A 25537-nucleotide genomic window follows, 5' to 3' on the forward strand; every position below is an offset into this window, starting at 1 on the left:
TGAGGCGTTGAGCAAGTCATTTGCTTCAGTCAAATGCTGCCGGTGACCAGTCATATTGAATTGTATGAGCTGAGCTTATCTGACGGTAATGGTTCCCAGTGTAGCAACTGAGTTTTGTCTTTCGTGATAAGACATCGTTCGGCATCCATCATACTCGGTCGATATACACCACAAGCCGCATGCCAGACGCCAAGTATCTCCAAGTCGAAAGTGAATTAAATGCATAGTAAATCAAGAAAAGATATATCAAACAACGTAGGGGTATCATAAGTCAACAATGCATACGAGAAACAAGGTGAGGAAAATGCCGAAGTAAACAGCAACAATCAACGGATCTGCTATGAGAAGACTTTGTTTGTTCTCACTACTTTGACAGATTTGTGACGTTTACTGGAGAACTCTCTAACCAAGCCCATTCTACTGTCACGCGGCCTTGGTCAATATCAGCTAGTTCGCTAAACACTGATGTCGTCGTATCGATGTCTGTCGCCTCGCAGCCAACACAACGGTCAACTATGGTCACATCGACACTCTCATCGTTTCTCCGAAGTCGTATCTTTAGTCCACAGAGTGGGTTTGCATTAGGGTTGGATCCGGTTTGGGCGGCATCAAAAACTAAGTGAGATACAGCACAGATACTATCGGACGACGAGGAAGTAATGCCACATGCGCCCAGTCCAGGTGCATAATATGTCAGGTCGCCAGTATAAGGCCCACCATGTGAAGTTGGCAAAGGCAGATTCTGTGTTCTACGGATTTGGACAAGAAGGGTCAGTAAAAATATATCGCTGAACGCTAGGCTCTTCAGTGGACTCACTTTTTGTTCACGGTAAGTCCTACAGCAAGCCCAATGATGAGCACAAGCAAAGCCGCAAAAAGGCCAGCAAATATTCCAGCCATGGTGTAGCGCCGCTTACGCGGCTCCTGTGGTAGATATCTCTCGAGTGGGCCCAGACGGACCTTGTCGAACACAACGAGCGAGAGAGTGGGTAAGAAAACCTTCCTTCGAGAGGCATTATTATTTCTCTGCGAATCCCATGTGGTAGCTTCCGGAGATTTCTCCGGGTCTGCCCCTAACTGTTGGGTTTGCTCATAACCATGATCATTCGCAGTGGAAACCTCCTTGACAATTGGCTCTTGAGCGGCGGGCACAGGCTTGCGTTTTGGAAAGTTGGCTGATGGAACAAGCGGCTGAGTCAGGGACGACTGGAGAATTTCTGGTTGCTGTGGCTGGGTCTCTTCGGATGCCATTCTGTATGGGTTGTTTTTGTGGAGAATCTGCAGGATCCTATCCGCGGAATGTACAGGAAGAAGTTTTGAGATCGATGTCTGATTGGCGCAGAAGCCAGTAATGAATCAGTGCATCATAAGAAAGAGCATCAGGGGCGTCAACGTAAGGGCATTCATTACGCACGCCCGGCCAGGTTGTTGTCCGAGATGTCGTCCTGGCCTCGACTGTCTCGAAGCGGGCGTGGTGGAGCTTGGGGGGTTTCAGGGGCCAGCCAATCAGCAGTGCAGCTGGCGACTGACTAAGCCAGCGGAGTTGCGGGATGCCTGAGTCACAACTCCGCTGCTTCAACGAACTATTCACAAACCATCGACAGCATGTCCATCTGCGCTGCCAGCGCGGAGGATCAGACCCTGTCGGAATAGTTACTAATATTACACGATCGTTGCAGGGCATAGAAGTACTGCGGAAGACTTTAGTATAAATACGGTGCAATGTCTATCTTCATAACCTACCTAGGCAATCAACCTTCAATTTCATTTTACTTCTATACACTTGGTCTCTTTATCTACTAGTCGCCACATTATCCATACATACAATGACTCTCAAATACCTCATTACCGGTGCCACTGGTGGACTCGGCAGCCAGGTGCTTGCCTACCTAGTAGCCAATGTCCCTTCGTCCGAGTACGCTGCTGCTGCCTCCAGCGAAGCAAGCCGGGAACGCTTTGAAAGCCAGGGCATTGCTTTCCGGGTTGCCAACTTTGATGAACCGGCTACGCTAGACTCGGCGTTTGCAGATGTCGAGAATTTGTTCTTTATCAGTACCAATACGTTTGACAATGCCAAACGTCAAGTGCAGCATCAAACTGTTGTCGACGCAGCCAAGCGCGCTGGTGTTAAGCATGTATGTTTACTAGGATAAACTCCTAGCGAGTACTCTTCAAAAAGCTAATTTTTCCTTCATCTTTAGACATGGTACAGCTCTCTTGCATTCGGTGGCCTTCGCTCAGACTCGAAGATAAGCGTGCAACAAGCTCACCTAGAGACCGAAAGAATGTTGAAAGAGTAAGATTTACAACCGTTACTTAGTTTATTAGACACACTATAACTAATATCATGGTTTCCAGGTCCGGGATCACCTACACATCCATCCGTGAAGGTATTTACGGCGATGCATTCCCACTCTTTCTTCAGTGGTATCCCAGTACAGAAACCATCTACATTCCGGATGATGGGGAAATCACATATACGTCGCGAGTGGAACTCGGTGAAGCCAACGCAAGATTGCTCATTAAAGGCGGCCACGAAAACGAGATTGTTCTTCTTACCGCAAATGAACCCCTTCGAGCGGCAGATATCATCAAGATAATTAACGAAACCACTAACCGGAATGTAAAGCTCACCATTGTCTCTCCAGAGGAGTATGTCAGATATCATACGGAAAACGATATAGGCAAGAAAGCGGAAGGATTCTGGCGAAGTAGGTTGACTTGGTTTGATGGCATAGCGAAGGGCGATGCAAAGGTGTCAAATCCACTGATGAGGGAGCTTCTGGGCAGAGAGCCAAAGACTGGAAGCCAACAGATTCGGGAGTTTCTAGGAGAGAATCCCAACTACACCTGGCACCAGAACTATGCGGATAAGGCTCAGTATCGGGCTACCCTGCCACAGAAAAAGTGAGCGGTCGAGGAAACAAAAGGATTAGATGTGAGCCGAACAAGATATAAACGAAGGCAACATTCAGAATAGTTTTTTACGGAAGTTCTTTCACTAGTATGTTCTGTTTTGCAAGCACTTAGAACTCGCTGAGGTCGTGCTTCTATTGGCGGTCTCAAGCCCCTTAATGGAACATGAGCACAGCGAGTCGATACTCCCAAGATAGTTGAGATCATCAAAAATGACTTCAGTTTGAAATTTTGGCGCTCCTATGTGGGACAAACCTATGACTTTCCACGTCGACGGACAGAGTAGAAAATGAGAAGTTGTATCGGTCTACGGAATCTGACAGTTAAGTTCAGATAGCCAAGCCACATCATGATTGGTGGATCGTGCAAGACCCGCACTAGCCCGTCTCGGCCAAACGTGCTGAGTCATCAGCGCCTTCCCGAGCATGACGTCTGTCACGTGATGCTGGGCATGCCGTAAGTCTCCGAACGCTTTCAATTAGGCCGGCGGTGATTGGCTGGTGCGGCAGTCACGTGGGCGGTTGCCGAACAACGGGGCCCTCGGCAGCAAGAATGAAGGGAATAGCCTAACAAGAAGGCGAGATCTTCACTTCGACTTCATACCATACCTTCGCGCGCACCAGCAACCACTCTCCGCTCCTCTCTGCAACTGCTGCTGCGCTCTTCATTGAGTGATAGTGGTCTCAGACTATCGTGATATCTACACCAGTCCATCCAATTGCTTCCAGTCGCGCGCACCATGGCCGCCCTTCGCACTTCTCGGCTACTGGCCTCTTCCCGGCCACCGTTCACACCGTCGGTCTTCGCTCGTTCCTATGCCACCGTCGACCCGATCTCGAAGGTCAGCGAAGCGACTTCGAGTAGCAGCAAGTTTGTGCCCGAGTCGCAAACCTCGACGGTCCAGGAACCTGCTCCTTCACAGACACCTCGTACCAAGACCTTCCATGTTTACCGATGGGATCCGGACCAGCCCTCCGATAAGCCTCGCATGCAAAGCTATACCCTTGACTTGAACAAGACCGGTCCTATGATGCTGGATGCTTTGATCCGTATTAAGAATGAAGTCGATCCAACCTTGACCTTCCGACGAAGCTGCCGTGAGGGAATTTGCGGAAGCTGTGCCATGAACATTGATGGTGTCAACACGTTGGCATGCTTGTGTATGTTCTACTCTTGCTTGCTACGCTTGATACAAGTTTCATTCCCTTGGGCGCTTAACTGACGTTCTCATAGGCCGTATCCCTACCGACACAGCCAAGGAATCTCGCATCTACCCGTTACCACACACTTACGTTGTCAAGGATTTGGTTCCTGACCTGACTCATTTCTACAAACAATACAAGTCGATCAAGCCTTACCTCCAACGCGACACTAAGACTGAGGATGTATGTGCCAGAATTAATCTTATTTCATAATTGCCGGCACTAATAGCATGATGCAGGGCCTTGAATTCCGTCAATCTCCCGAGGATCGCCGCAAGCTCGACGGTCTCTATGAATGTATCCTTTGCGCCTGCTGCTCAACTTCCTGCCCTTCATACTGGTGGAACAGCGAAGAGTATCTTGGACCAGCCATTCTCCTACAGTCGTACCGCTGGCTTGCTGACTCTCGTGATGAGAAGACTGAGGAGCGCAAAGCAGCTCTTAACAACAGCATGAGCGTATACCGATGCCACACCATTCTCAACTGCTCAAGGACGTGCCCCAAGGGCCTTAACCCCGGTAAGGCGATTGCTGAAATCAAGAAGATGCTGGCTTTTTAGAATAAAATATTGTTCGCCATGGTGAATATAGTGTATAGATTGACCGATACTTATCAATTTCCACAAATCTGTCTTTTCCCGCAATTTTTCCCCTCTGTTTCTGTCGTGTATTGTCTCTTGTGTCAGTAGGTAGCTCTTTGAAATAGCTCGCGCGTCAGGTCCCAATTTTGGTGATTTATATTTTTCACTTTATTCTCGTCAATGTCGAGTAGTATGAGGGAATATTCAAGAACTTGTGTCAAACAGCTTAATCGTTTAGGTAAGATGTCATGCCTCTCCCCACGGGTCTCGAAGATTCCCTGGGAGGACGCAAATCATGGGTAAACGTGGTTTGTCTCCTAACCGAGATGGACACGAGCAAATTAGATGTTCGACATACGTAGGGAGCTACGGCCTTATTCATTAGATACTACACTTCATGTGGATATATCAGGTCAAATAAAGAGAGAGGGTTCTACAAGACTGTGATCATCACGAGTAGAAATTATACATTACAGACGAGCTATGTAGAAGCATAGCTCCTTCGCAAGAGTACCTAGGCATTAAACACAGGAGATCTGCTGTTTGATACCAATAAGAATACAAACAAAGCTCTTCGCTATAGAGAAAGTACGCGTCAAAGCCATACAAATAAGTGCTGAAACCCACAAATAACTTCACTGACTGGGCAGACCATATTCTCATGTGTCGATATCGTTTGGACACGGGATAATGATAGTGGAATCCCTCCATCAATGCCAGAATGTCAGAGTAGTCGGCTTGAAGTAAAGAGAAACATTGCCGGGATGCTTTATCCGGTAAATGCCTGTTTTTCGGCCTTCCTGCGAAGCATCCTTCGGTAGAGAAATAGTGTGCACAGGCCCAACGCAACGATGAAGACGATGCAGAATACGAGGATAACGCCGGGGTTCCTGCTCGCCCAATTGTGTCTTTTCAGAAGGTGGTGGATACGCGGCTGGCTCGATACTTTGTTGATCACCGCCATTGTGTATGGGTTGGAATATACCCAGGGTCTTCTGTTAGGGTTTGGCTTTTGGTCAGTCATGGAATCACGCCCAGTCGAATGGAGCAAGTAGAACGTACTGAATGATTTGATCAAGAAGAAGGTAAAGAAGAAGCCACTTCTGCAGAGACACGAGCTGGAATACGGACCGACACTCTCTAAAGAACGCCCATGTTAGCAGAAGCCCCGAGTCATCCATCCATCGATGGGTGCTCACCGAATTCGAATTGGAGGGAACGAAACCCGGAGAAGGACGTGGAGACGTCCGTACATACGATATATGACCCTGAAGAGGCGATAAGCAGCCGAGGAAGAGTGCTTGCTGGTAAGATAATTGGTTCAGATGGTGCTGGCGATGAAGATAAGAGAGAGAGAGAGAGAGAGCGAGTAAGTTGTCGGTGGGAGACAGACCGAAGGAAGGCCGCGGCGTTAAATGGAAAGTGTCAACCAAGCATCATATGGACTAGCTGTCTCCAGCACTGGCTGGATTGCTGCTTCCTGTTTAAAATTTTGTCGAAGGTTTCAAAGTTGCTGCTTCATGCCGTCGTCTTCCGGTCCAGCTTCAGGCTCAGCACGAATGCACTAACTGCTCTTCGATCGGACAGCATCATCTTCTGGCCACGAAGCGACGAGAAAAAGACACAACCCTCTGCATCTCGTCTGTGCTACAACACTACTCATCACCAAATCCTCGCTGCTGCTAAAGCTACACTTTGTCGGATCATTTTTCCGTGCAGACGTCATGGGCACCCCCGGAGTTAACCCTGAAAGCCTCACCTAGATCCGCGGCATGCACTGCATGTATAATTCTAGTACTCACGAAGATCATGAAAGATGTCCACTGCACGCTGACTCTAAGATGCAAGCGATGTGGTGGAGCTCCACGACTCGGAGTTGCTCCGAGCGCGCTCGCGGGGCAGACAACAAAATCCCGAGGCATCGTGGGATGTTTCACCTTAGGTCACCGACTATAAGGTCTTCTGTTCTTCGACTCTAAGACTCGCTTGATCGATTGGTTCTCATCTGCGCAGTTATCGCTATCAAGACATCATGGCTTCTGGAAAACCCTCAGTTGGCTTTGTTGGCCTCGGCGCCATGGGATTCGGCATGGCTACCAATCTAGTCAAGCAAGGATATCCTGTCAAGGGCTACGACGTCTTCGCTGCCTCAGTCGAGCGCTTCAAGGCAGCGGGTGGAATTCCCGCTGCTTCTTTAAGGGATTCTGCTGAACAAAGACAGTACTACATCTGCATGGTCGCATCAGCGCCGCAAGTGCAGGATGTATTGTTCAATCCAGAGACCGGCATCTTAGATGGTATTTATTATATTCTCCCTCTAACTGCTTGTTACCACCGACTGACAAGATGTGGCAGTGCTTCCACGTGGTGCAACTTTCCTTCTCTGTTCGACTGTTTCGTCAGCTTACGCGCAGTCGGTCGAGAAGGAGCTGAAGACCCGTGGACGCGATGACATACTCTTTATCGACAGCCCAGTATCCGGAGGTGCTGGTCGAGCAGCGGATGGAACACTCTCGATTATGGCAGGTGGAAGTGATGCCGCTTTGGAGAAAGGAAAATTCCTTCTGCAGGAAATGTCAGATGCGAACAAACTATACATAGTACCGGGTGGCATTGGAGCAGGCAGCAACATGAAGATGGTTCACCAAGTCCTTGCAGCCATCCACATTGCTGGTGCCAGTGAGGCTATGGGTTTTGCGGCGCGGTTAGGGTTAGATGCCCACGCCGCTGCGGATGCAATCGTCAAGTCGGATGCATGGACGTGGATGCACGAGAATCGTAGTAAGAGAATGCTGGAAGAAGACTGGAATCCAGGTGCAAGTGCTATGACCATTATTCTCAAAGACGTCGTGAGTACACCCAGACGAGAAAAATATTCAATTACAAGATTTTGCTTACACTGATTTGCACAGGGCATCATCACATCTACGGCACGCCTGCACACATTTCCCACGCCTCTCGCCTCATCAGCAGAGCAGCTCTATCTCACCAGTCTCGTTCATGGCTACGGTCCCAAGGATGACTCATCTCTTGTTCGCATGTACACTCCGGACTCGCTGGTCAGCGTGAAATGTACGTTGTCGCCCGAAGAAACAGCGCGTAGACTCAAGATGGTCACCACGCTCATGCAATACACCAATATTGTGGCTGCTGCTGAAGCTGTCGCTTTTGCTCGCTACCTCAAGGTAGACATGAAGCAATTCTTCGACTTGGTCATCAATGCTGCGGGAGGCAGCAAGATGTTTAATACGCTGGGTGTGGCCATGGGTGAGGGTATCACCACGGGAGAAGCAGCAAAGGGGGCATTGCGTATTGACAATATCATCAACGAGCTTAGTCGTATTGTACAAGAGGCAAGAGATCTTTATACGCCATTACATCTAGCCACGGAGGCACTGAACCAGTATATACTTGCGCAGCGACGTGGATGGGGAGGGGAGGCAGCAACGAGCATTATCAGGGTGTGGGAGAGTTGATAGTTGAAAGTAATCTGCATCAACAACGATGATGAGAAACAAGTTCCTTCTAGAGATATTCCCACGTAATAATATAACAGATAACTAGTCCTAATCGTCATAATTATCAATCGCCGAAGTCCAGCCCGGTGGAGCATGACATCGGTCCACTGTCCACTTCATCGGGCTTGCTCCGAGTGCGCGGACAACCAGCCGGTCTGCAAAACATCTCCCCTCCTACGATATAAATACGCTCTATGACGCTCTTGCAAGACACCAATTGTCCCGGAACCTTCAAGCAAAGCAAGTATACAGCAATAGCACCGAAATGCCACACCCAAACCTCAAGGGCAACCGAGCCCTCGACATCCTCGACAAAGCCGTCGCTGGCAACTATGGCGTCCCCGCCATGTGCTGCTACAACATCGAGGGCATCCTGGCCACTGTAAGAGCAGCAGAAGCTAAAAAGTCGCCCGCCATGATCCTCCTCTTCCCCTGGGCCGTGCACTATGCTGACGGCGTACTCGTCCACGCCGCAGCAGAGGCGGCCAAAAACGCCAAAGTGCCTGTGACCGTACACATGGACCATGCCCAAACACCAGAAATCATTCGCTATGCCGCTGAACTGGGTGGCTTTGATAGTATTATGGTCGACATGAGCCATTACGAGAAGGAAGAGAACCTGGCCAAGACGCGTGAATTGGTTGCGTACTGCAACGAGCGCGGTATCGCGACCGAGGCAGAGCCCGGGCGCATTGAAGGTGGTGAGGATGGAGTAGCAGACACAGTGGATTTATCCGGTCTGTTGACGACGCCTGAAGAGAGCCACGAGTTTGTTGCGACGGGCATTGACTGGCTTGCGCCCGCTTTTGGGAATGTCCATGGCTCATACGGACCGCGGGGAATCCAGTTAGAGTACGACCGTCTGCAGTCTATTAATCAAGCGGTTGGCGATAAGGTGCGGCTTGTGCTGCATGGTTCCGATGAATTTACCACCGAGATTTTCCAGAAGTGTATTGCCAATGGTGTGTCGAAGGTCAATATTAACAAGGTCATGAACAACGAGTATGTGCGCGTGCAGGCTGAGAAGGCCGGTAAAGTGCCCTTGACGACTCTACTTGAAGAGGCTACCAATGCCATGCAGAAGGCAATTGAGCGATGTATAGACATGTTGGGATCTGCAGGGAAGGCTTAATGACAGTGGACGGTGATTTATCCATAGGTGTTTATGATGATTGCCTAGGTATATGATAAGCTCAATCGATAAAGAGAAGTTTGACCAACATTCTATATAAAAAATATATGGATATTTATACGTATGTATGTATTTCAGATAACTCAACCACATATGGGTTGTTTATGTAACATAGGGACAGCTGAATCTATTTTCGCCAAACACCATGGTGCAGCCAAAAAGCTGACACGCAATCATCTTACACCTCTTCATGATGACTAGCAGCATCAGCAAAATCCTTCTGTTCAACGGTAGCTTTTTCCTCCCGATGGTGCTGGATTTCCTCTTCAAAGAGGCCCTTGATTTGAGCAGTCCGCCAGGGTTTCACATCCGTGTCGAAGACAAGGTCGATCTCCTCCAGTGTTCTTTGCGCGGTCTCTGGATATGTGAAAAAAATTTGGAAAGTCATCACAAAGCAGAATATTCCAAAGATGATATACGTCTTCCATTGGATGTTTGTAAAAGCAGGCGTTACGAAATATGCTAGCGCAAAGTTGAATATCCAATTCGCTGCCGCGGAGAGGCCCACGCCTTTGGCTCGGTACTTGAGAGGGAAGACCTCTGAGGCATAGATCCATGCACCTGGGGCCTGTATCAAAAGTCAGTCAGTCATTGAGAACATCCTTTCAATGCGAGGGTGATGACCTACCCAGGTAAGACCGTAGAAACCAACGAAGATGTACGAGAAAGCAATGACACCCTTGGCCGGTGGACCGGTAATGGACCATCGAAGAATGCTGTTTCCATCGACTTCCGGGACCCAGTGGCCATAATTTGCCATGAGTCCTGCAATTGTAAAGTGGCATATCATACATGCAACGGAGCCAAACATCAATAGTGGCCGGCGGCCGATTCGGTCGACACGGGGCAGCATGATGCCTGTAGTAACGAGAAAAATGACATATTGAATGGCCGAAGAATAAAGTGTCGTGTTTCCAGACTATCGAAATGCCGCGTATATTAGCCACGATTCAACGAGGAAGAGAAATGCGAATAGGGGAACAAACCATCCCGGCCATCTCAAAGATGTAGACAACATAGTACATGGCAACATTACCACCGAGAAGTTGCTGCCACATCTGCACTGTCATTCCACACATAGTTCGCTTCCAGATGCGAGGGCCAAATAGAGCAAGAAAGGAGATGTCCTTGGCCTCATGGGCAATACGGGCAGCTTCCCTGACTTCCTCGAATTCCACTTGAACAACAGGGTCGCTGCGATCACCATTCGCATGAATTGCGGCCAGGGTATCGAGACATTCCTCCCACCGCTCTTTTGATCCTAGCCAACGCGGTGATTCGGGGAAGAAGAACAACGATGCGAACAAAATAAGGCCGGGGATACCCTGAATTCCCCAGGCAATCCTGAATGCAGAGGGACCGGATACTCCCACAGAGCAGCCGTACGCGATTAAATACATAATCAGTATGCCCCATTCGATTGCCCATTGTTGTATGCCGACTATTCGTCCTCTAATCCGGGCTGGAGAGAGCTCGGCAAGGTAGACAATGACTTGTGACGAGGTAATGCCAACTATACGGAGAATGATCAGTCGAAGCCAACTGAGTAGCGAAGAGTAGAAAAAAGTACCTGCAAGGCCGCTCACTACGCGACCAGCGATTAACTGGCCCACACTATGGGTACTGCACTGGATTGCAGCGCCAACCACCCAGATTAAAGAAGCAATCATCAGGGCATATCGTCTGCCCAAACGATCTGATATTGGTCCCGCAGCGATGGCACCCGCAAACGATCCGGCGGACATGGAAGCAGTGATCTGCCGTTTATATGCATCGGTTAGTACATCAGCTGCAGTATTGTATATAATAAAACGGGTGGATGACGTACACCTCCCTGCAAATTCGAGTCTGGGTAATTGAAGTAATCGAGATATTGCTCCGAGCCGATCCATGCGCTCATGGAACTACGCACATGATATGTCAGTCAACCGTTTGTCTGGATGCGATATGTAATATGCCTACCTAACGTCAAATCCGAACAGGGCGCCACCAATGGTGCCAAAGGCAGCCAGCGCTTTGTAATCATGGCATCCTCAGTGAGTGACATTTCAGTTTACGATGGATATAGAAGACTAACCATAGATATTCGTGATTCGATACATCTTCCTTGCCGACTCAGCAGAATTGAAGTCAATTCCTGGAAGTAGCTTCACACAGAGCTATGGCATGTGGCTTACAAGAAGACGACCTTGGAAAGTCGATTACAGTAGAGTACTGGAGGCAGCCTGCCTGGGTATATTTGGATTGGTATAAATACTAGCTGGCAACAAAAGCAATTTCGTCATTCTCCCCCATACATTTACAAAACATGGAGAGACCTCCGCTTCTGTCATTTCTCGTATTTCGCATGATTGGTTGCAATTAAGCGAGGCCGGTTAATTGCAAGGTATACGCTCCGTATACATACTATGGACTCCGTACTCCGGACTCCAGGTTAACCGATGCGGGGCTCCGCATCCCGAGCACGGGATACCCTTTTAGGCTGCAAGCCCTAATCTTTGACGACACGAGTTGTTTACAGAGTTCGCATGTTTTTAGAGTAGATACAAACAACACCACGCGCAAGCCAGACTGTTAAACTACGCATTTTGCAGATCTCCGGGGTCTTGTCCGAATATGCTGTATAGACTCATAGACATGGCCAGTATCTGTTTTCCCCAAAAAGCCGAGTCGGGTAAAAGACGTGCAGGAACATGATGTGGCAGTGGATTATTCCGGCTTTATATGCATCATATGGTGTGAAAGTTCTAGACGCCGCTGGGCCCGATTTGTCCTTACTCCTTATCCTGAGTCTTCCTCTATTGACGAAAGCAATACCAAACTTCCGGACGTACAATCCCTGGAACATGTTTCTAACAAGCTATTTCTGATCCTCCCATTCATACTCTTCACTTATAGATGGAAATACCACTAAACTGTCTCTGGACTTCTGGGAAAATCGATCTGGTCATAGAGTCCCTTGATTGGATTCCTCCCTCGGGATCACTCGGGATCCATCCTGTATGTGTTCCATGAGCCCGACAACAGACAAATAAAACAAGGCTATACGAGATGTTTAAACGCACAATCCCGATCATCGGCTTCTTCCGAAACCCTATCCCAAATCATAATAGCCGGCTTCGCAATATCAGCTATGATTTGTTTGCACGGCACATTTGGCGCACATGATATCGTGAGAGTCGAATGGTTGACTTCTAGATATATGACTGGATTTACTAGTGTAGATATTTCGTAATCTTGGAAAATAATTTCACATTCTATATCGGTATAGCATGGCTCTTGTTCAAAAAATTGAACGTGTTCTCTTTCATTGCCGACATCATCTTGTCGAGCTCCACTAAGGATTTCGTCCATCTTCAAAATTGATGATCTATCCCTTAATCTGGCTTTATCGCTAGTGATTAATCCACATGAAAATGCATATTATTTGTGATTTTGTGTGCGACTTCCTCTAGTATGCCCAGGCTGAAGTGTTTGCATTGCTCACTTGACATCCACACGCGTAGATCTGTCTCGAAGACCTGTTTCACCTGTTCCTTGGACTTGGTGCATTTAGTCCTGCTTATAATTTCCTCCAGCCTATCCACATCATAACAGATCTTCAACTTGCAATATGCCAGATCCGGCTGGAGAAATACAACCCATTTGTCAGATACGAGGTGTTGCATAGTGGCGTTTTTAATACCCTGTTTGTTGCTTATCACAGCATTAAGTTCCCTTTTTTCAAAAAAGATTTCTCAGATAACGTATCTGATATCGTCTGAAATTTTCTACCTGCTCAACACTGATGCACTTTTCAAATCTTAACCTCAAACCGAACCATGCCCCCATCTAAGCCCCTCACTAATACCTCCCCTTTTTCTTGCCCAAGAAATTGCTGGATTTTTCCATACGCAAAAGGAATTGCGTCCTTGGTAAAAGAAAAAGGGACATTGTTACCAAGGACGGTTTTGACATGAGCTTCGACTTGGTTCAGGATGGTTTTTGTTTCTTTGAGCGTTGCGTAGGCTTGTTTAGGGCTGTCGAAATGTTGGTAGGTAATGCTATCGTCGTCCGTTGTGTCATCGTATGTTCTGTTGTCCATGTTGTTGCGTTTCTTTCCTTTCTCTCGTCTCCATTTCGAGGAAATTACAAAGCGCTGGGGAGGACTAGGGAATGTCAACATCGGGCTGATTGACTGCGGTAAGCATTGGTCCTCCAAGAAGATTTATATACAGTCTGCCAAGTTTATATACATAGGTAATGTATATATGGATAAGATACAATCATATAGGTACATCCTTTGCCACAAGCAACCTGATGGCTTCGGACATATGGCTCTGGCATATGAGTCTACTGCAGGTGATGTCGAGCCATAACCGTTTTTTGAATCAGTATCAGCCCCTTCATCGAGAGTGGGTAGTAAGTTCAAAACTGCTACGTCCTCATGCACCGATTTCCTAATCAATGGAGCACAGTTCCTATAGTCTTTTGACCTATCAAGGAGCAGCTTCACTACATCGCCGTGTCCATTACTTGCTGCCATGATCAGCGGTGTCTGGTTCCAGTCATCTTTAGCTTCTGGGTCATATCCACTGCTAATCAATACCGACACTGCTTTCAGCAACCCGAAATATGCAGCAAGATGTAGTCCCGTCGCTTTCTTTGGTACATCTTGGATGTGGGCAGGAAAGCCTCTATCAGTGATGGCGGCTACAGCTTGACTGCAATTAGAGACCATGGCTTTATTTTTCAAAAACTCCAGAGTCACCTCTTCCACTTCTGCGGATGCTACACGAGCATGGTGGCCCCAGTTTCTTGCTGCATATTCAAAAAATGGGTTCTGCGATAGCCGATCCTCAAATTCCTTATCTGTAGCACATGGGCCCCTTTCGAACACAGTCAATGATAGGTATGTGATACATGTTCTGGTGATATCAGTCTCTGTGTTGGGGAACCACTTGGAACGTGTTTGTTCGAAGTATTGCTGCGCTGTATGATGGACGAACCGGATAACACCGGTTTCTTCATCAATCATTACCAACCCAGCGCACACAGAAATCATTCTATCGGGATTGGCAAGATTCTCTGCATCGAGTTCGGAATCACCGACTTCTACGGCTAAGGCATGTCGAAGTTCCGGTATACGCAACGGTTTCTTAGAGCACGTAATTCACGATAGAATCTTGACGGCGAACTCTCTAAATCCTGCTTTTTGCCCATTGACTCTTTCCATAGTTTGGTTGTAAATCTCATCGAAAAGTTCACATTTCTTGCTTTCACTTGGTGGAAGTTTTGGCGCCTTGAATTGTATCATTGCCCTTCGAACGGCTTTATTTGTGATTTTGTCTTCAATCGATTTGAGATAAATATGCGCCAAGAGGAACCTAGAAACAAAGTGAGCATAAGCAACGAAGCCTGTGTTTGAAGATAACTGAAGTGAAACATACATGCCATCAACAGCGGTCGATATGTGAGTCTTGACCTCCTCATGCAACTTCGGGCTCCAGTCATCGAAACATGGTAATGATTTTATATGGGTTTCAATATAGCTCTCCACATCAGGGTTGCTCGCACGAATTTCCAACGCTGTTGATCCTTTGAATTCCTGGACTATGTCGGGAATATACCTTGAGGTGACAAAGATATTCACTTTATACTGCTGGTCAAGGATCTCTGGGATGAGTTTGTATCGACAGGCCATACTCATTTCGTCAATTGCGTCGATGACGACGAAAATCTTTGAAAATAGAGCAGCGACGGATCTAAAAGTTGTCAATAGCTCTTCGAAAGATGGTAGAGATCCCTGTGCCCTATGCATGTCGTGGAGTGATATCACGCTTGCTGGTAGATATGACTGGCCGTAAGCTAGCTGCCTTAGAAGGCTTGCAAGGATATCTTTAGCTGTCTGTTCGTGTGTCTTCCGGAAGTCGCAATACACATATGCGATGCCGATAGTCTCATCAGATCTGAAGAGAGCTATCAGACTGTCGACTACGACCGAAACTAAAACTGTCTTTCCAGCACCTGGAATGCCTGGGCAGAACAGCGTTTGCCCGTCTGACTTGATCCACTTCTGAAATTCTAGGGAGTCTAGAAACCACTGACAAGTTCCAGGTTGTCGTTTGCTGATAGTTTCATTCTGCTGACGACTGTATTCAAACGGAGTGATCCAATCAAGGATGCTTCCACGGACATGATCTCGCTCCAAATGACGATGCTCCAGAAGCAAGTCGTTGATATTCTTTTTGATATCTACCTCAACTACAAGAATAAGCATTTTTCTCCCATTAAAAAAAAGACACGTAGAGACGCCTACCTTTCCTAAGACTCAACATCATATCTTCGCAGAGTTTCTGCACCACCTCAACCATTGACTCCTGTTCGGTGGCTTTCTGAGGCCGGACAACACGCAGTAGATCCTTAGCGTAAGCTGCCGCTGTCACGGCGGCATATGGCTGCCACGTCTTGTTCTTATGATCATCCGAGTAGTCACAGACGCCTCGAATAACCAAGCAAGGGAAAGTATCCATCAAGCCTGCAGCCTCCATTTCGAAGCAGAGGAAACGATACTTTTTTCGCAGCTGATCTCGATATTCGGCTGATCGGACAACTTGATTCCCCGACGCAATTATACCGTGATGAACCACTGGATGTTCTGAGTCGCGATTCAGTCGTGTCTCAAGTTGATCAGGGTTGCATTCTGAACATGTTTGCTCGTTCTCTTCGTCAATACTTCGACAATGGGGATATGTTGCTTTGAATAACTGGTCCTTCTGCCATCCAGGGAAAGAGTAGCCTTTCATCTTAAGTCGGGTAGATCTTTCAGAAGCCACACGTATAAATTCGTGCATTTTGCCTTTTTGGAATGCATGGTCTGATTGAAGAGTTTCAACTCCAGTGAGCAATATAATTGGGGGCTTATTCAGATGGTCTGTGAGCCTAATATCTTCAAGCCCTAACCGCTTGCCATAGTCAACCTGACGTACACCGCCGCCTGGAATACATGTGGCCAGTCAATAGCCCGACAAACTAAAAAAAGAAAAGAAAAGAAAAGAAAAGAGAAAAAAAGAAGTCCACACTGTACTTACCGTAACCATCTACCGGACAACTAACAACGACATCTCCGAGCCGAATGTCTTTACATGCATCTTCCGGATCCGGCTGTTTAGGGGCACCGCCAGCAATTCCGACCAGCAGCCCGAATCGAACCTTCTGAAATGTGAGGAGCATTTGAGTAGCGACATAAGTAGCCGCATTTTTACCTTTCCTCTTGGTTCCTGGGTAGGCGATTATGATGTTATGACCATTCATGTCACCAAGGATGTAGTTAGTGTCATCGCCGGGAAGCAAATCGAGGCCATCATGCTCATGATCAAGCAGCAGCCTGGCCGCATTGACTTCGCAAAGCAGTACGGCGACCCAGCCGACGGTGTAATCGTCGTAGGTGAGTTTCCTAATCGTCCAGTGTTGGTTCTAATACAATAAACGAATATTTAGGAACGCACTCACATGTCTCTTCATTTGACTGTTCTTCTTTGACCCTTTCGGCAAAATATTTGGATGTAAAAGAAGGGCGGAATGTACTCCTTCAATTCTGGATACGTCGTTGACCCTATAAGCGGGCGAGACTGGCGTGTCATTGAGCACAGCTCACAGCGCAAGCCTGCATGTTGTTGTTCGGCAAACCAGAACCAGTAGATCTTCCTATCCGCCGCTGATGTGAAACGCTGAACCCTTGGGAGAAAATGTTCTACTATTTTCAGACACAAACATTGTATATTTTGGCACTTTCATATTATTATTCTCGACAGATTTCAAACACTTCGTTCTTCAATGTTTAAATGTTCTCGTTTTTCTATGCAGTCGCAATTCTGGCGCGGAGAGCTGTAACATATTGACTCGGGGACGAGAGTAACAATGGTCCGTCTACAACTGCTTCGGTATAAGTTACTATAAAATGAGCAGGAGTAAAATCCACGCAGAACCAAAGAACCGCCGAAGGTTAATAATTAGGGCTAGAGATAGCTAGGTACGGATCCTGAACAAGCATTCTGTATGCAATGCACCTGCAGGGAAAGACCTGCATCGAAATACGTGACTCATCGTGCGCTTCTTGTGTAAGCAATTGATATTCTCGGAAAGCTACTTGGGCAGATTAAAGTAAACAGGGTGAACAAGTATGCTGGAGAACCTTGAACTCGGTGTGCGTAGACATCGTCTCGGAACCCTAATTAATGAAGCCCAGGGATCCGAGTATTTCTTCCTTCTACTCAGACAAATCTTACGACAATGTAACCTAATGAAGAGTTGTGGAAGCATATCTCCTGCAAGAGAAACAAACTATCCAGTCAAGTATTTGCCAATCGTTACACTATTGGAAATCACATGCAAGGAGCGCGTCATCCGTGTATGTCTCACGCTGTTCGTCTCCTGTCCAGTCAACGCTGGAAGACGTTGCACAGATGCGTGATTTCTTTTTCTTCGGCTTGCATTTCCCCAGGAATTTTTTTTTTTTTTTTTTTTTTTCTCTCTATTGCGTGATCTCGACTCTGTTCTACATGCTTGTCTCTCAAAAAACAACGCATCTGGCAGAAACATGTCAGGCTTGGTTTTAAACTGGCATGAACGTCCTCCATATTAGACGTTGATTTTCCTATACCCAGCAAATGAAAATAAAAAGGGGAGATCCGACAAGGATTAGTTACTTTTGGTATCATGTTTCAGCAGAACATACCACATCCACTTCACCAGTGAGCTCGAGAGTAAAGTAAGGGAAACAATAAAAGACGAAATCTCCAATGTTGGATCCCCTCACCCAATACGATATTACCTTCATCACTCCCTCCAAGAAGGATAATGGCGTCTTGAAGCCCAAGTTCAGGCAAGCCTACTCCTGCATTCCCATCCGCATCACTATTCCAAGACAATCGCCGACTACGTTGCCGCCCAATCCGCGAATCGTCGTGACCGGGTTCGTGGCCAAGGTCCATTACGGCGCCGGATGTCATTGTGAAAGCGCCATCTTCGAAACTTTTGGTCTCTCGACTGCTGTTGACGGTGATGGGTTTAGGGAGATCAGAGGCAGTCATATGAGCAAATGGATTGGTTTTAAGGAAGGGGGGACTATGCGTTTCTATGGGCATCATAATCATCATCATAATGCCAGTATCGACAACAGGAAGCTTGACTGGCGCAACAGGGGCATATTGATGAAGGGCTCAAGTCCTAAGACAGGCGTGGTTGAAGTGCGAAATATGGTTTGGCATGTACCGGGGCTCTATAAAATCGCATTTGAGCTGCAGTTTGACTCAGGGCAGCCAGTTGGGTGGACGCCGTGGCAGACTGTGGAGGTGCAGAGAGTGAGAAAGAATGAGCAGCGTTGAGAGTCGAAAAGTTTCTTTGTATATGAGTGAGGGATCAAAAAGTTACTTTATCGTTTATGACGAGATATCTACCAATTGCCCGCCTGGTTTACATGGCTGGCTTGTGGTTAATATGTAAAGAGTCATGTGTTTTATATTTCTGGACTACATGTACCTAAGGTACCTTCAAGAAATTCCCATATTCGGAAAAAGAAGAAATCAATTGTCGTTTCCCCTGCGCTGATATCTCGTGGTAATGCTCAAACAATGCATCATATCCAATCCACAGAGTGAGAATAGTCTAGAGGTAGAAAGGGGGGCAAGAAAAAGAAGAGAAAAAACTAAAGGACAATAAAAAGAACCTTCATCTTATCATGCAACTTGTGGTATCATCAATCATATAGTGCGTCCATCGTCGTTATTTTGTTCGGAAACCAAGTGAGATAAAGGGCCTGTTCCGCGTTCAAAAAAGAGAAGAAAAAGCCTATCTGCGGCGTGTACGTCTGGCATCGTAATCATTGTCGTCGTCTTCTTCTTCCTCTTCTTCCACCGGCGCAGGTGTTCGTCGTTCACTTCGCCGCCTTGGCCGGCGTCGTCGATTCGAACTGATGTTGCTTGCCGAGTCATCTGGCGCCAAGGACATCCCATCGTCTATTCCATCATCATCATCCAGACCGCCTTCCCAGAGACTCCCTGCCATGGAGGCCGGAGTTCCTAGTCTAGCGTCCAAGTTGGTCGCAGAACCTCGGCGGGCTTGGTTAGCAACCGATAATCCAGCTCCACGCTCACGAAGCGCACGTCGCACAACTTCAGCTTTACAGTGTAATGCTTCAAACGCATCTTCAAGTGCCTCCATGCTCTGAAAGATGTCCTTCTCAATCTCTGCGAGCACGGCAATCTCGTTGTCTTCGTCCAACCCAATCGGAGCGCCATACGAAGCTGATGAAATATTCGAACCGTATGGCTGGCTCATCGGCCGGGTAATAGGGTCCATTTGGAAAGGTGTTGGTCCTCGCGAGGAAGGGGGTATAAAAGGAGTTCCCGCGCGGCTTGCAGACCTTGAAGGAACGAAGTTGTCTTCCGCTCCGCTGCGTAGAAACCCGTCAAAGCGTCCGGAAATAAGAATTTCCCATTCGTCATCACTTATGGCCGCTAGAGTTGCGAGCACGTTATGGATTGACGGATTGTTTAACATGTAGAGTGCCGTTTCCGAATCTCGAGCAGGAGCCGCTAGGCGGTACAAGCGTTGTATGGCCAGTGACGATGCAAGCAAAGGTCTTGGACGCGGCCGTGGAGCTGGTGTTGTGCTTCTGGGCACAGGGGTCGATGACTTTATGTCCAGGAGTGCGCAAAAGATTTCTCGCTGTGTTGTGTCTAAATATGTCATCATCGCAAAGGATAGCGTCTCATCGTCCACCTCTTCAGGCACGTTCAAATCTGTCTGGCCAAGTAGCCATTTGTCAACTGCCTGCTTGGTCTTACGAGATTGTCGCACATAGTGTTCGCGATACTGCTCTGGCACGTCGATGTCCAATTTCTGCATTGGAATATGTTCTTCACCAGGAGCTACCTGTTCCTGCATTGGCGTAGGCATATGGAAAGGGGGCCAATTAGGCAACTCGCGTCGGCCGGAGACCAGCTCCAACACCTCACCCCAGCTTACGCCTGGTGATGCCTCATCTGGCTCGTGACTTTCACACATTACGCATTGGCAAGCCTCGGAGGATATGTCTCGTGCAAAAACCGCTTCTAGCCGATCCAGCAACCGCCGAGCTACAGATCGATAGCCTGTCGCAACCGCAAGGGAACCATTTTTTGACATGACATGCTTATAGTCGTCTAACAAGCGATGGTAAGGTTCAAAGGCTTGAACGATAGCAGATTGCTGTGGCATATTCGATAACAGCCCAGCTCCAAGAAGTCGCTTCGGTACCGTATATGGTAAACCACCATTCTGCAGCAGATAATCTACCCTTGGCGGTGCAATAGGCATTTGTGGAGGGGGTGGAGGGGGTGGAGGCAGTGAAGGTGAATTTTGATTGTGTCCTCCTCCATCAATAATAGATTCATCCTCTTCAACAAATATTTCGATTACAGGTGAGTTCCTTCGAGGTGTACGACTTTTAAACTGCGATGGGGGCTGCGGTTGGTTCGGGGCAATTGAAGTTGCATCAGAATCAGTTGTATATTGTGAAGCATTGTCATTGCTGTTGGCGAGTGAATGTGCTGGTGATTTGGAGTTTTGGCTTGCAGCGCGCTTAGGAATGTCTGCACTTTGCGTTGTAGATTTCATAGTCTTGTGGCTAGAAGTACGATGAGGAACTGGGGACTCCCGAAGCCGTATCTTCACCGGGGTACTGGAACGAGGATATTTCATGCTCACTCGCGAGCCATCTTCAGTATGCGCGCCTAGACTGGAGGTTGACCTTGTTGGGTCCTTGCGGGATTTTGTTTTGCCATCTTTATCTCTGTCTTTGTGTTGTTTGCTGCCTGTCGAGCTTCCCTTCCTCGAGGACCGTTGGTCAGCAGTGAGAGGTGGACTTGGCGGGGTGCCATGACGATGCCCATTCCGCGATGATGTCTTTCGATCCTCGTAATTGTCAACGTCAGTAGGGTCGGGAGTAGGAATGTCGGCTTTATTTAACTGTTCGGGTTTGTCCCACAATGCCACTTTGCTGTGCGCTTTCGAGAAGGCCGGATACGGAAGGCTGGCTCTTGACTCGAGGAACGATGTGGCAGCGGAGTTGGCATTGCTGTCGATTTCCGGCATGGATGATCTGCGAGTGCGAGTGTGAGAGCTCGAGGTCGACGAGGTGGTCATGGTGGAGTCGCGATCCTTGGTTGACGTGCCCGTCCTTTTTCCATGGGACGGACGGGTGTACCGACGTTTCTCTTTATCCTTCTCCACCTCCTTCTCTCGATCCTTGCTCTTGGGAGACTTCGCCATGGGCTTCTCTTTTTCTAGATCGCGGTCACTAAATATGTTCCGCAGCTTCGAAGACATGATTCAGGGAAGGATGCAGGTGTGGGCTAATGAGGGTAAGTGTCTAGCGTCTGGTCCAACCTATTAGCGAGCCGTCAACGAGTAGAAGTGCACGCGCCAGGGGGCAGCCTACTGTTGTGATAGGACAGCTACTCGGTGAGTAATCGCTCGACAAAGTGCCAGTTTTGCTGAACTGCGGCCAACACAGAGAGGTGGGGCCTGGTAGAATGATGACTGGAGCGAAGTTGTCCAGGATGGATCATGATGCGGCCTAAGCCTGCACCGACACGGTCGTGAGCACCCAACACTAACAGTGGCACATTTGAGGTGGGTTTAGCGAATGCTGCGGTGACGTGTGCGACGAGATCTCGCTAGGATCTTACAATAGAGGGCGGGGGAAAGCGAGCGACGGTGTTGCCCATATCAAGTGTAGACTCGGGCTGGGTAGAGATTATTCGGGTAGCAAAAGCGGAATGAAGCGAACGGAAACGAGACTAGACAAATAAAATTGGGGACCACATGCTCTAGAGGAAGAGATCGTGGCGTAGCGCATGAGAAGCAGCGAGGAGGAGGATGCGATGGGATGGCTGGCATTGGCTGCTCACCGCCTGCTGTGATTGGTGCCTGACAGCCTCAGGCAGCGACTATTATATAGTTAGTGTAATTGCATCTAACTATGCTCTAACTTTTCTACATCAACTTCTATAAGCCAACCCAAATCTATCTATATACAGACATCGCATTTCTCCCTTGTCATCTCAAATAGCAAAGCCACCAGAATTCTTCTGTCTTGGCTCGCCAACAGCCTCGAATGTGCCGTTGGACAGCAGCCGGACGCACTGGGCTGAGCTTGCTCCTATGGCCAACGTAGTGACGTTGTGGCCTCGTTCTCGCATGAACTGAACGGTGTCGTTGTTGAATGTTTCTTCAAAGGCCACCACGTTCGGGATCAGCTGGTCGTGAAGGCGAGGCTCAGAAAGTGCCCGAAGGGGGTCCATTGCTCGATCAATCAAGTTGATAACGCTTTGGACTGTTGCGGTGATAATGCGACTACCACCAGCGGCCCCAGTCACAAAATACAGTGACCCATCTGGGTTGGTCACAATCATTGGCGTGATAGACGATATGGGCCGTTTTCCTGCCCGGATATAGTTGGAAGGGGACGGGGCATAGCCGAACCGATTCGATGATCCGGGGATGGAGAAATCTAGGAAAATGGAGCTTGTTAGTAGAAGATTTTGACGGTGTGGGAATGTATAAAACTAACCGTCCATCTCGTTATTCATGATGATTCCGGTCTCTGGAACCATGACCAAGCTACCGAAAAAAAGATTAATTGTAGTCGTTAACGATATTGCGAGCCCAGAGTGATCAGCTGCTGATATATGGGAGGTTCCCGGTCTATATTCAATTAGCCACGTTGATATCAGAAATTGAACGAAAGACACTTACGTGTCTAAACTCTCAAGCCCATCGGGGTCATAGGCTGATACATCCTGAGTGTGGAAATCAGATATCCGCCGACGAATACTGGAAGCAAAACCATCACTCAAAATATCCTGCTCGCGTTGCTGTAAGCCCGGCAAGAAGGATGGATCACCGAAGCTCGTCCTCTGAAGGTTGTAGATAAATTGTTAGCTAGTAATACTACATAGTGATGTTTCCAGAAAACGCACCTGGCCGTATCCAAATCGCATGGCTTCATTGAGTCGGTGAGTGCTCAATTCCGTCGTCTCCGGAGAAAAGAAATCATTATAGCCATCAACAATCTTCAGTATACTCAGACCAATACTACCACTCGACGGAGCTGAAGTGCTAGTAATCTTATAGCCTCGATAATCAATCTGTTGAGCATCGCGTAAAGTGGGTTTGTAGGCTTGGAGATCCTCCATTGTCATTGTCCCATTAGCTGCCTGGACAGCTTGAATCATTGTCTCAGCGATAGGGCCACTGTAGAAGGCGTCTGACCCTTGGTTTGCAATAAATTCCAGAGTGTCTGCATAACGTGTTCGATAAATAGTATCCCCGAGACCCAGAAGAGTGCCATTTGGCGCGAAGTCCAAAGCCCATGACGGGTCGGTTCTTAGGAAACTGTCCCCATCTTTCATAGTACTGTTGATAGCTCGATACAAGTCATCCGTTACAGGGAAGCCTTCTCGAGCAACTCTAATGGCAGGCTGGACCACTGTCGACCACTCGAGAGCTCCGTATTTGTTATGTATGTATTCCAGGCCACGAACCTCGCCTGGCACCGCACTAGACTTCCCAGTCAGGCCGCGCTTCAATAAAAGCATGCTAAGTGGTGCAAGAAATATCTCACCTAGCCAATCCGCCAAAAACGGATCCAAGTGTATCATTGGCGAACATCTCCTGGAATGCTGCGGCCGGTGCAGTCTCACGAAAATCGATATTTTCAAAGGTCCCATCCGGCGACCGTATAAGAGCAAAGCCCCCTCCGCCAATACCGCTGTGATACATACCTATAAAGTGTCAGTATATAACGGCGCTATTTACAAAGGGTTCAGAGCTAGCTGACCAATGACTCCAACGCAGAACACAGTTGCAACCATCTAATAAGCAATCAATCAGAGGCCGAAATTCACGACTACAGATACTCTCATCACTTACAGCATCTGCTGCATTTCCCCCGCTTTTTAACATGTCAATTCCGGCTGCGCTGCATATGGAGCTCTCACTTGCAACAGCACCAATTTGCGCATTGCCATTAGCATATACTGAGAGGGGCGTTGTTGAGGCGCACGACTTGAGAGAAATAGAAGGTCTCAATGTATGAAAATAGATGAGCAAGCAGACAATAGCAGCCAACGCGGTCAGTGTAGTCCTATTAGCCAGAGTCGCAGAGCTCGGCCAACCCTTCTGGGGCTTGGGGTTTGCTTTTGGGCATATCAGAGACTATATCAACATCAGTCTAAGGGTCGTCCTCGGGGAAAGCACCACTAATGATCCAGAATCTTACCTGCTTCTCGATATCGGCAGTCGTAACCTCATCTTTGTAGGCCATCTTTCTCGCAGTCAAGGCGTAGTAACAGCTGAACCTTTCCTTATCAAGAACGGGGACACCTGTGGCTTTCCGGGATTTATTGACGGGCAATCATATCAACAAGGATATACTGTGCGACTTAAAAGCTAGATTGTTTCCGGGATTGGATCCCAGGACATGTATAGGCCCAATAAAAGAGAATAAACCTAGATAAAATTGATAGTACGTGGCACTCAGAGAAATGATTTGCGTGCCCACAACCACCCACTCATCAAAGTTCATGATAAGCTCAACAAATCTACACGGCCTAAATTTACCGCCTGCTTCTTTTGGTTAGCTCCAATGAGAAGGTAACGATTTGAGCGATTTTTGCAGCCTAACATCCAATCATTTCCACCCGCTATTTATTTTCTCTATGACAGTGCCAGATCCATAGATTAAGACGGTTTGCCTTGCAACCAATCAGCTTTAAGGATCTTAGTATACGCAGGCCACAATGTCAAGTTGAGGTCAGCCTCAATGCGATGGTTAACATTGGTCCCAATGTTAGAGTTTCGTCAGTTACAGTACTATAGTCGGGCAAGTTCACGCCTTACTTCTAGGCAGTATCCTTCCGAGATTTTCACCGTATTAACCGAGTCATATGCATTGGAAAAGGAGAAACGCAAGAAGAAGAATAATTCATCATTGACCGATAAAGTTAGTCGATGTAGCATTGCTGCCAAGTCCACAGGCTGTATATAATGCTAATGCAGGTATTGTGTAATGATAACATATAAATCGACGGGTGCGTCACACAA

At 47.7% G+C, this 25537-nt stretch overlaps 11 protein-coding genes across 11 annotated transcripts, besides 2 other annotated features; 5 read left to right on the forward strand and 6 right to left on the reverse strand.

The window, feature by feature from the left end:
• Positions 1-364: 364 nt before the first annotated feature.
• UA08_02410 (hypothetical protein) lies at positions 365-1251 on the reverse strand (the record flags this gene model as incomplete). The annotated part of the gene is made up of 2 exons (XM_020264449.1): positions 365-749; positions 818-1251. The coding sequence occupies 2 exons, from the start codon at positions 1249-1251 to the stop codon at positions 365-367; spliced, it is 819 nt and encodes a 272-aa protein (XP_020122173.1).
• A 575-nt stretch (positions 1252-1826) lies between these two features.
• Positions 1827-2911, forward strand: UA08_02411 (hypothetical protein; the record flags this gene model as incomplete). Its single annotated transcript, XM_020264450.1, has 3 exons — positions 1827-2135; positions 2202-2296; positions 2359-2911. The coding sequence occupies 3 exons, from the start codon at positions 1827-1829 to the stop codon at positions 2909-2911; spliced, it is 957 nt and encodes a 318-aa protein (XP_020122650.1).
• Positions 2912-3655: 744 nt separating this feature from the next.
• UA08_02412 (Succinate dehydrogenase) lies at positions 3656-4678 on the forward strand (the record flags this gene model as incomplete). The annotated part of the gene is made up of 3 exons (XM_020264451.1): positions 3656-4076; positions 4150-4301; positions 4358-4678. The coding sequence occupies 3 exons, from the start codon at positions 3656-3658 to the stop codon at positions 4676-4678; spliced, it is 894 nt and encodes a 297-aa protein (XP_020122649.1).
• A 2053-nt stretch (positions 4679-6731) lies between these two features.
• UA08_02413 (hypothetical protein) lies at positions 6732-8175 on the forward strand (the record flags this gene model as incomplete). Its single annotated transcript, XM_020264452.1, has 3 exons — positions 6732-6996; positions 7055-7548; positions 7612-8175. 3 exons carry the CDS (start codon positions 6732-6734, stop codon positions 8173-8175), a joined length of 1323 nt encoding a protein of 440 aa, XP_020122652.1.
• Positions 8176-8482: 307 nt separating this feature from the next.
• UA08_02414 (putative fructose-bisphosphate aldolase) lies at positions 8483-9349 on the forward strand (the record flags this gene model as incomplete). The annotated part of the gene is made up of 1 exon (XM_020264453.1): positions 8483-9349. The coding sequence occupies one exon, from the start codon at positions 8483-8485 to the stop codon at positions 9347-9349; it is 867 nt and encodes a 288-aa protein (XP_020122651.1).
• Positions 9350-9587: 238 nt separating this feature from the next.
• UA08_02415 (hypothetical protein) lies at positions 9588-11511 on the reverse strand (the record flags this gene model as incomplete). The annotated part of the gene is made up of 6 exons (XM_020264454.1): positions 9588-9977; positions 10038-10328; positions 10396-11166; positions 11238-11313; positions 11372-11441; positions 11487-11511. 6 exons carry the CDS (start codon positions 11509-11511, stop codon positions 9588-9590), a joined length of 1623 nt encoding a protein of 540 aa, XP_020122646.1.
• A 1694-nt stretch (positions 11512-13205) lies between these two features.
• On the reverse strand, positions 13206-13493 carry UA08_02416 (hypothetical protein; the record flags this gene model as incomplete). Its single annotated transcript, XM_020264455.1, has 1 exon — positions 13206-13493. The coding sequence occupies one exon, from the start codon at positions 13491-13493 to the stop codon at positions 13206-13208; it is 288 nt and encodes a 95-aa protein (XP_020122645.1).
• A 1068-nt stretch (positions 13494-14561) lies between these two features.
• On the reverse strand, positions 14562-15762 carry UA08_02417 (hypothetical protein; the record flags this gene model as incomplete). The annotated part of the gene is made up of 3 exons (XM_020264456.1): positions 14562-14775; positions 14839-15652; positions 15708-15762. The coding sequence occupies 3 exons, from the start codon at positions 15760-15762 to the stop codon at positions 14562-14564; spliced, it is 1083 nt and encodes a 360-aa protein (XP_020122648.1).
• A 28-nt stretch (positions 15763-15790) lies between these two features.
• Positions 15791-15953: a repeat region (Identified by RepeatMasker using a combination of RepBase library and repeat library created with RepeatScout).
• A 546-nt stretch (positions 15954-16499) lies between these two features.
• Positions 16500-16826: a repeat region (Identified by RepeatMasker using a combination of RepBase library and repeat library created with RepeatScout).
• A 1363-nt stretch (positions 16827-18189) lies between these two features.
• On the forward strand, positions 18190-18774 carry UA08_02418 (hypothetical protein; the record flags this gene model as incomplete). Its single annotated transcript, XM_020264457.1, has 1 exon — positions 18190-18774. One exon carries the CDS (start codon positions 18190-18192, stop codon positions 18772-18774), a length of 585 nt encoding a protein of 194 aa, XP_020122647.1.
• Positions 18775-19237: 463 nt separating this feature from the next.
• On the reverse strand, positions 19238-21757 carry UA08_02419 (hypothetical protein; the record flags this gene model as incomplete). The annotated part of the gene is made up of 1 exon (XM_020264458.1): positions 19238-21757. One exon carries the CDS (start codon positions 21755-21757, stop codon positions 19238-19240), a length of 2520 nt encoding a protein of 839 aa, XP_020122654.1.
• A 737-nt stretch (positions 21758-22494) lies between these two features.
• On the reverse strand, positions 22495-24758 carry UA08_02420 (hypothetical protein; the record flags this gene model as incomplete). The annotated part of the gene is made up of 8 exons (XM_020264460.1): positions 22495-22943; positions 23004-23137; positions 23189-23349; positions 23413-23992; positions 24057-24216; positions 24273-24306; positions 24365-24649; positions 24714-24758. 8 exons carry the CDS (start codon positions 24756-24758, stop codon positions 22495-22497), a joined length of 1848 nt encoding a protein of 615 aa, XP_020122653.1.
• Positions 24759-25537: the final 779 nt, after the last annotated feature.

This window comes from Talaromyces atroroseus (assembly GCF_001907595.1).
Source record: "Talaromyces atroroseus strain IBT 11181 chromosome Unknown scaffold_2, whole genome shotgun sequence".
Classification (NCBI taxonomy): Eukaryota; Fungi; Ascomycota; class Eurotiomycetes; order Eurotiales; family Trichocomaceae; genus Talaromyces; species Talaromyces atroroseus.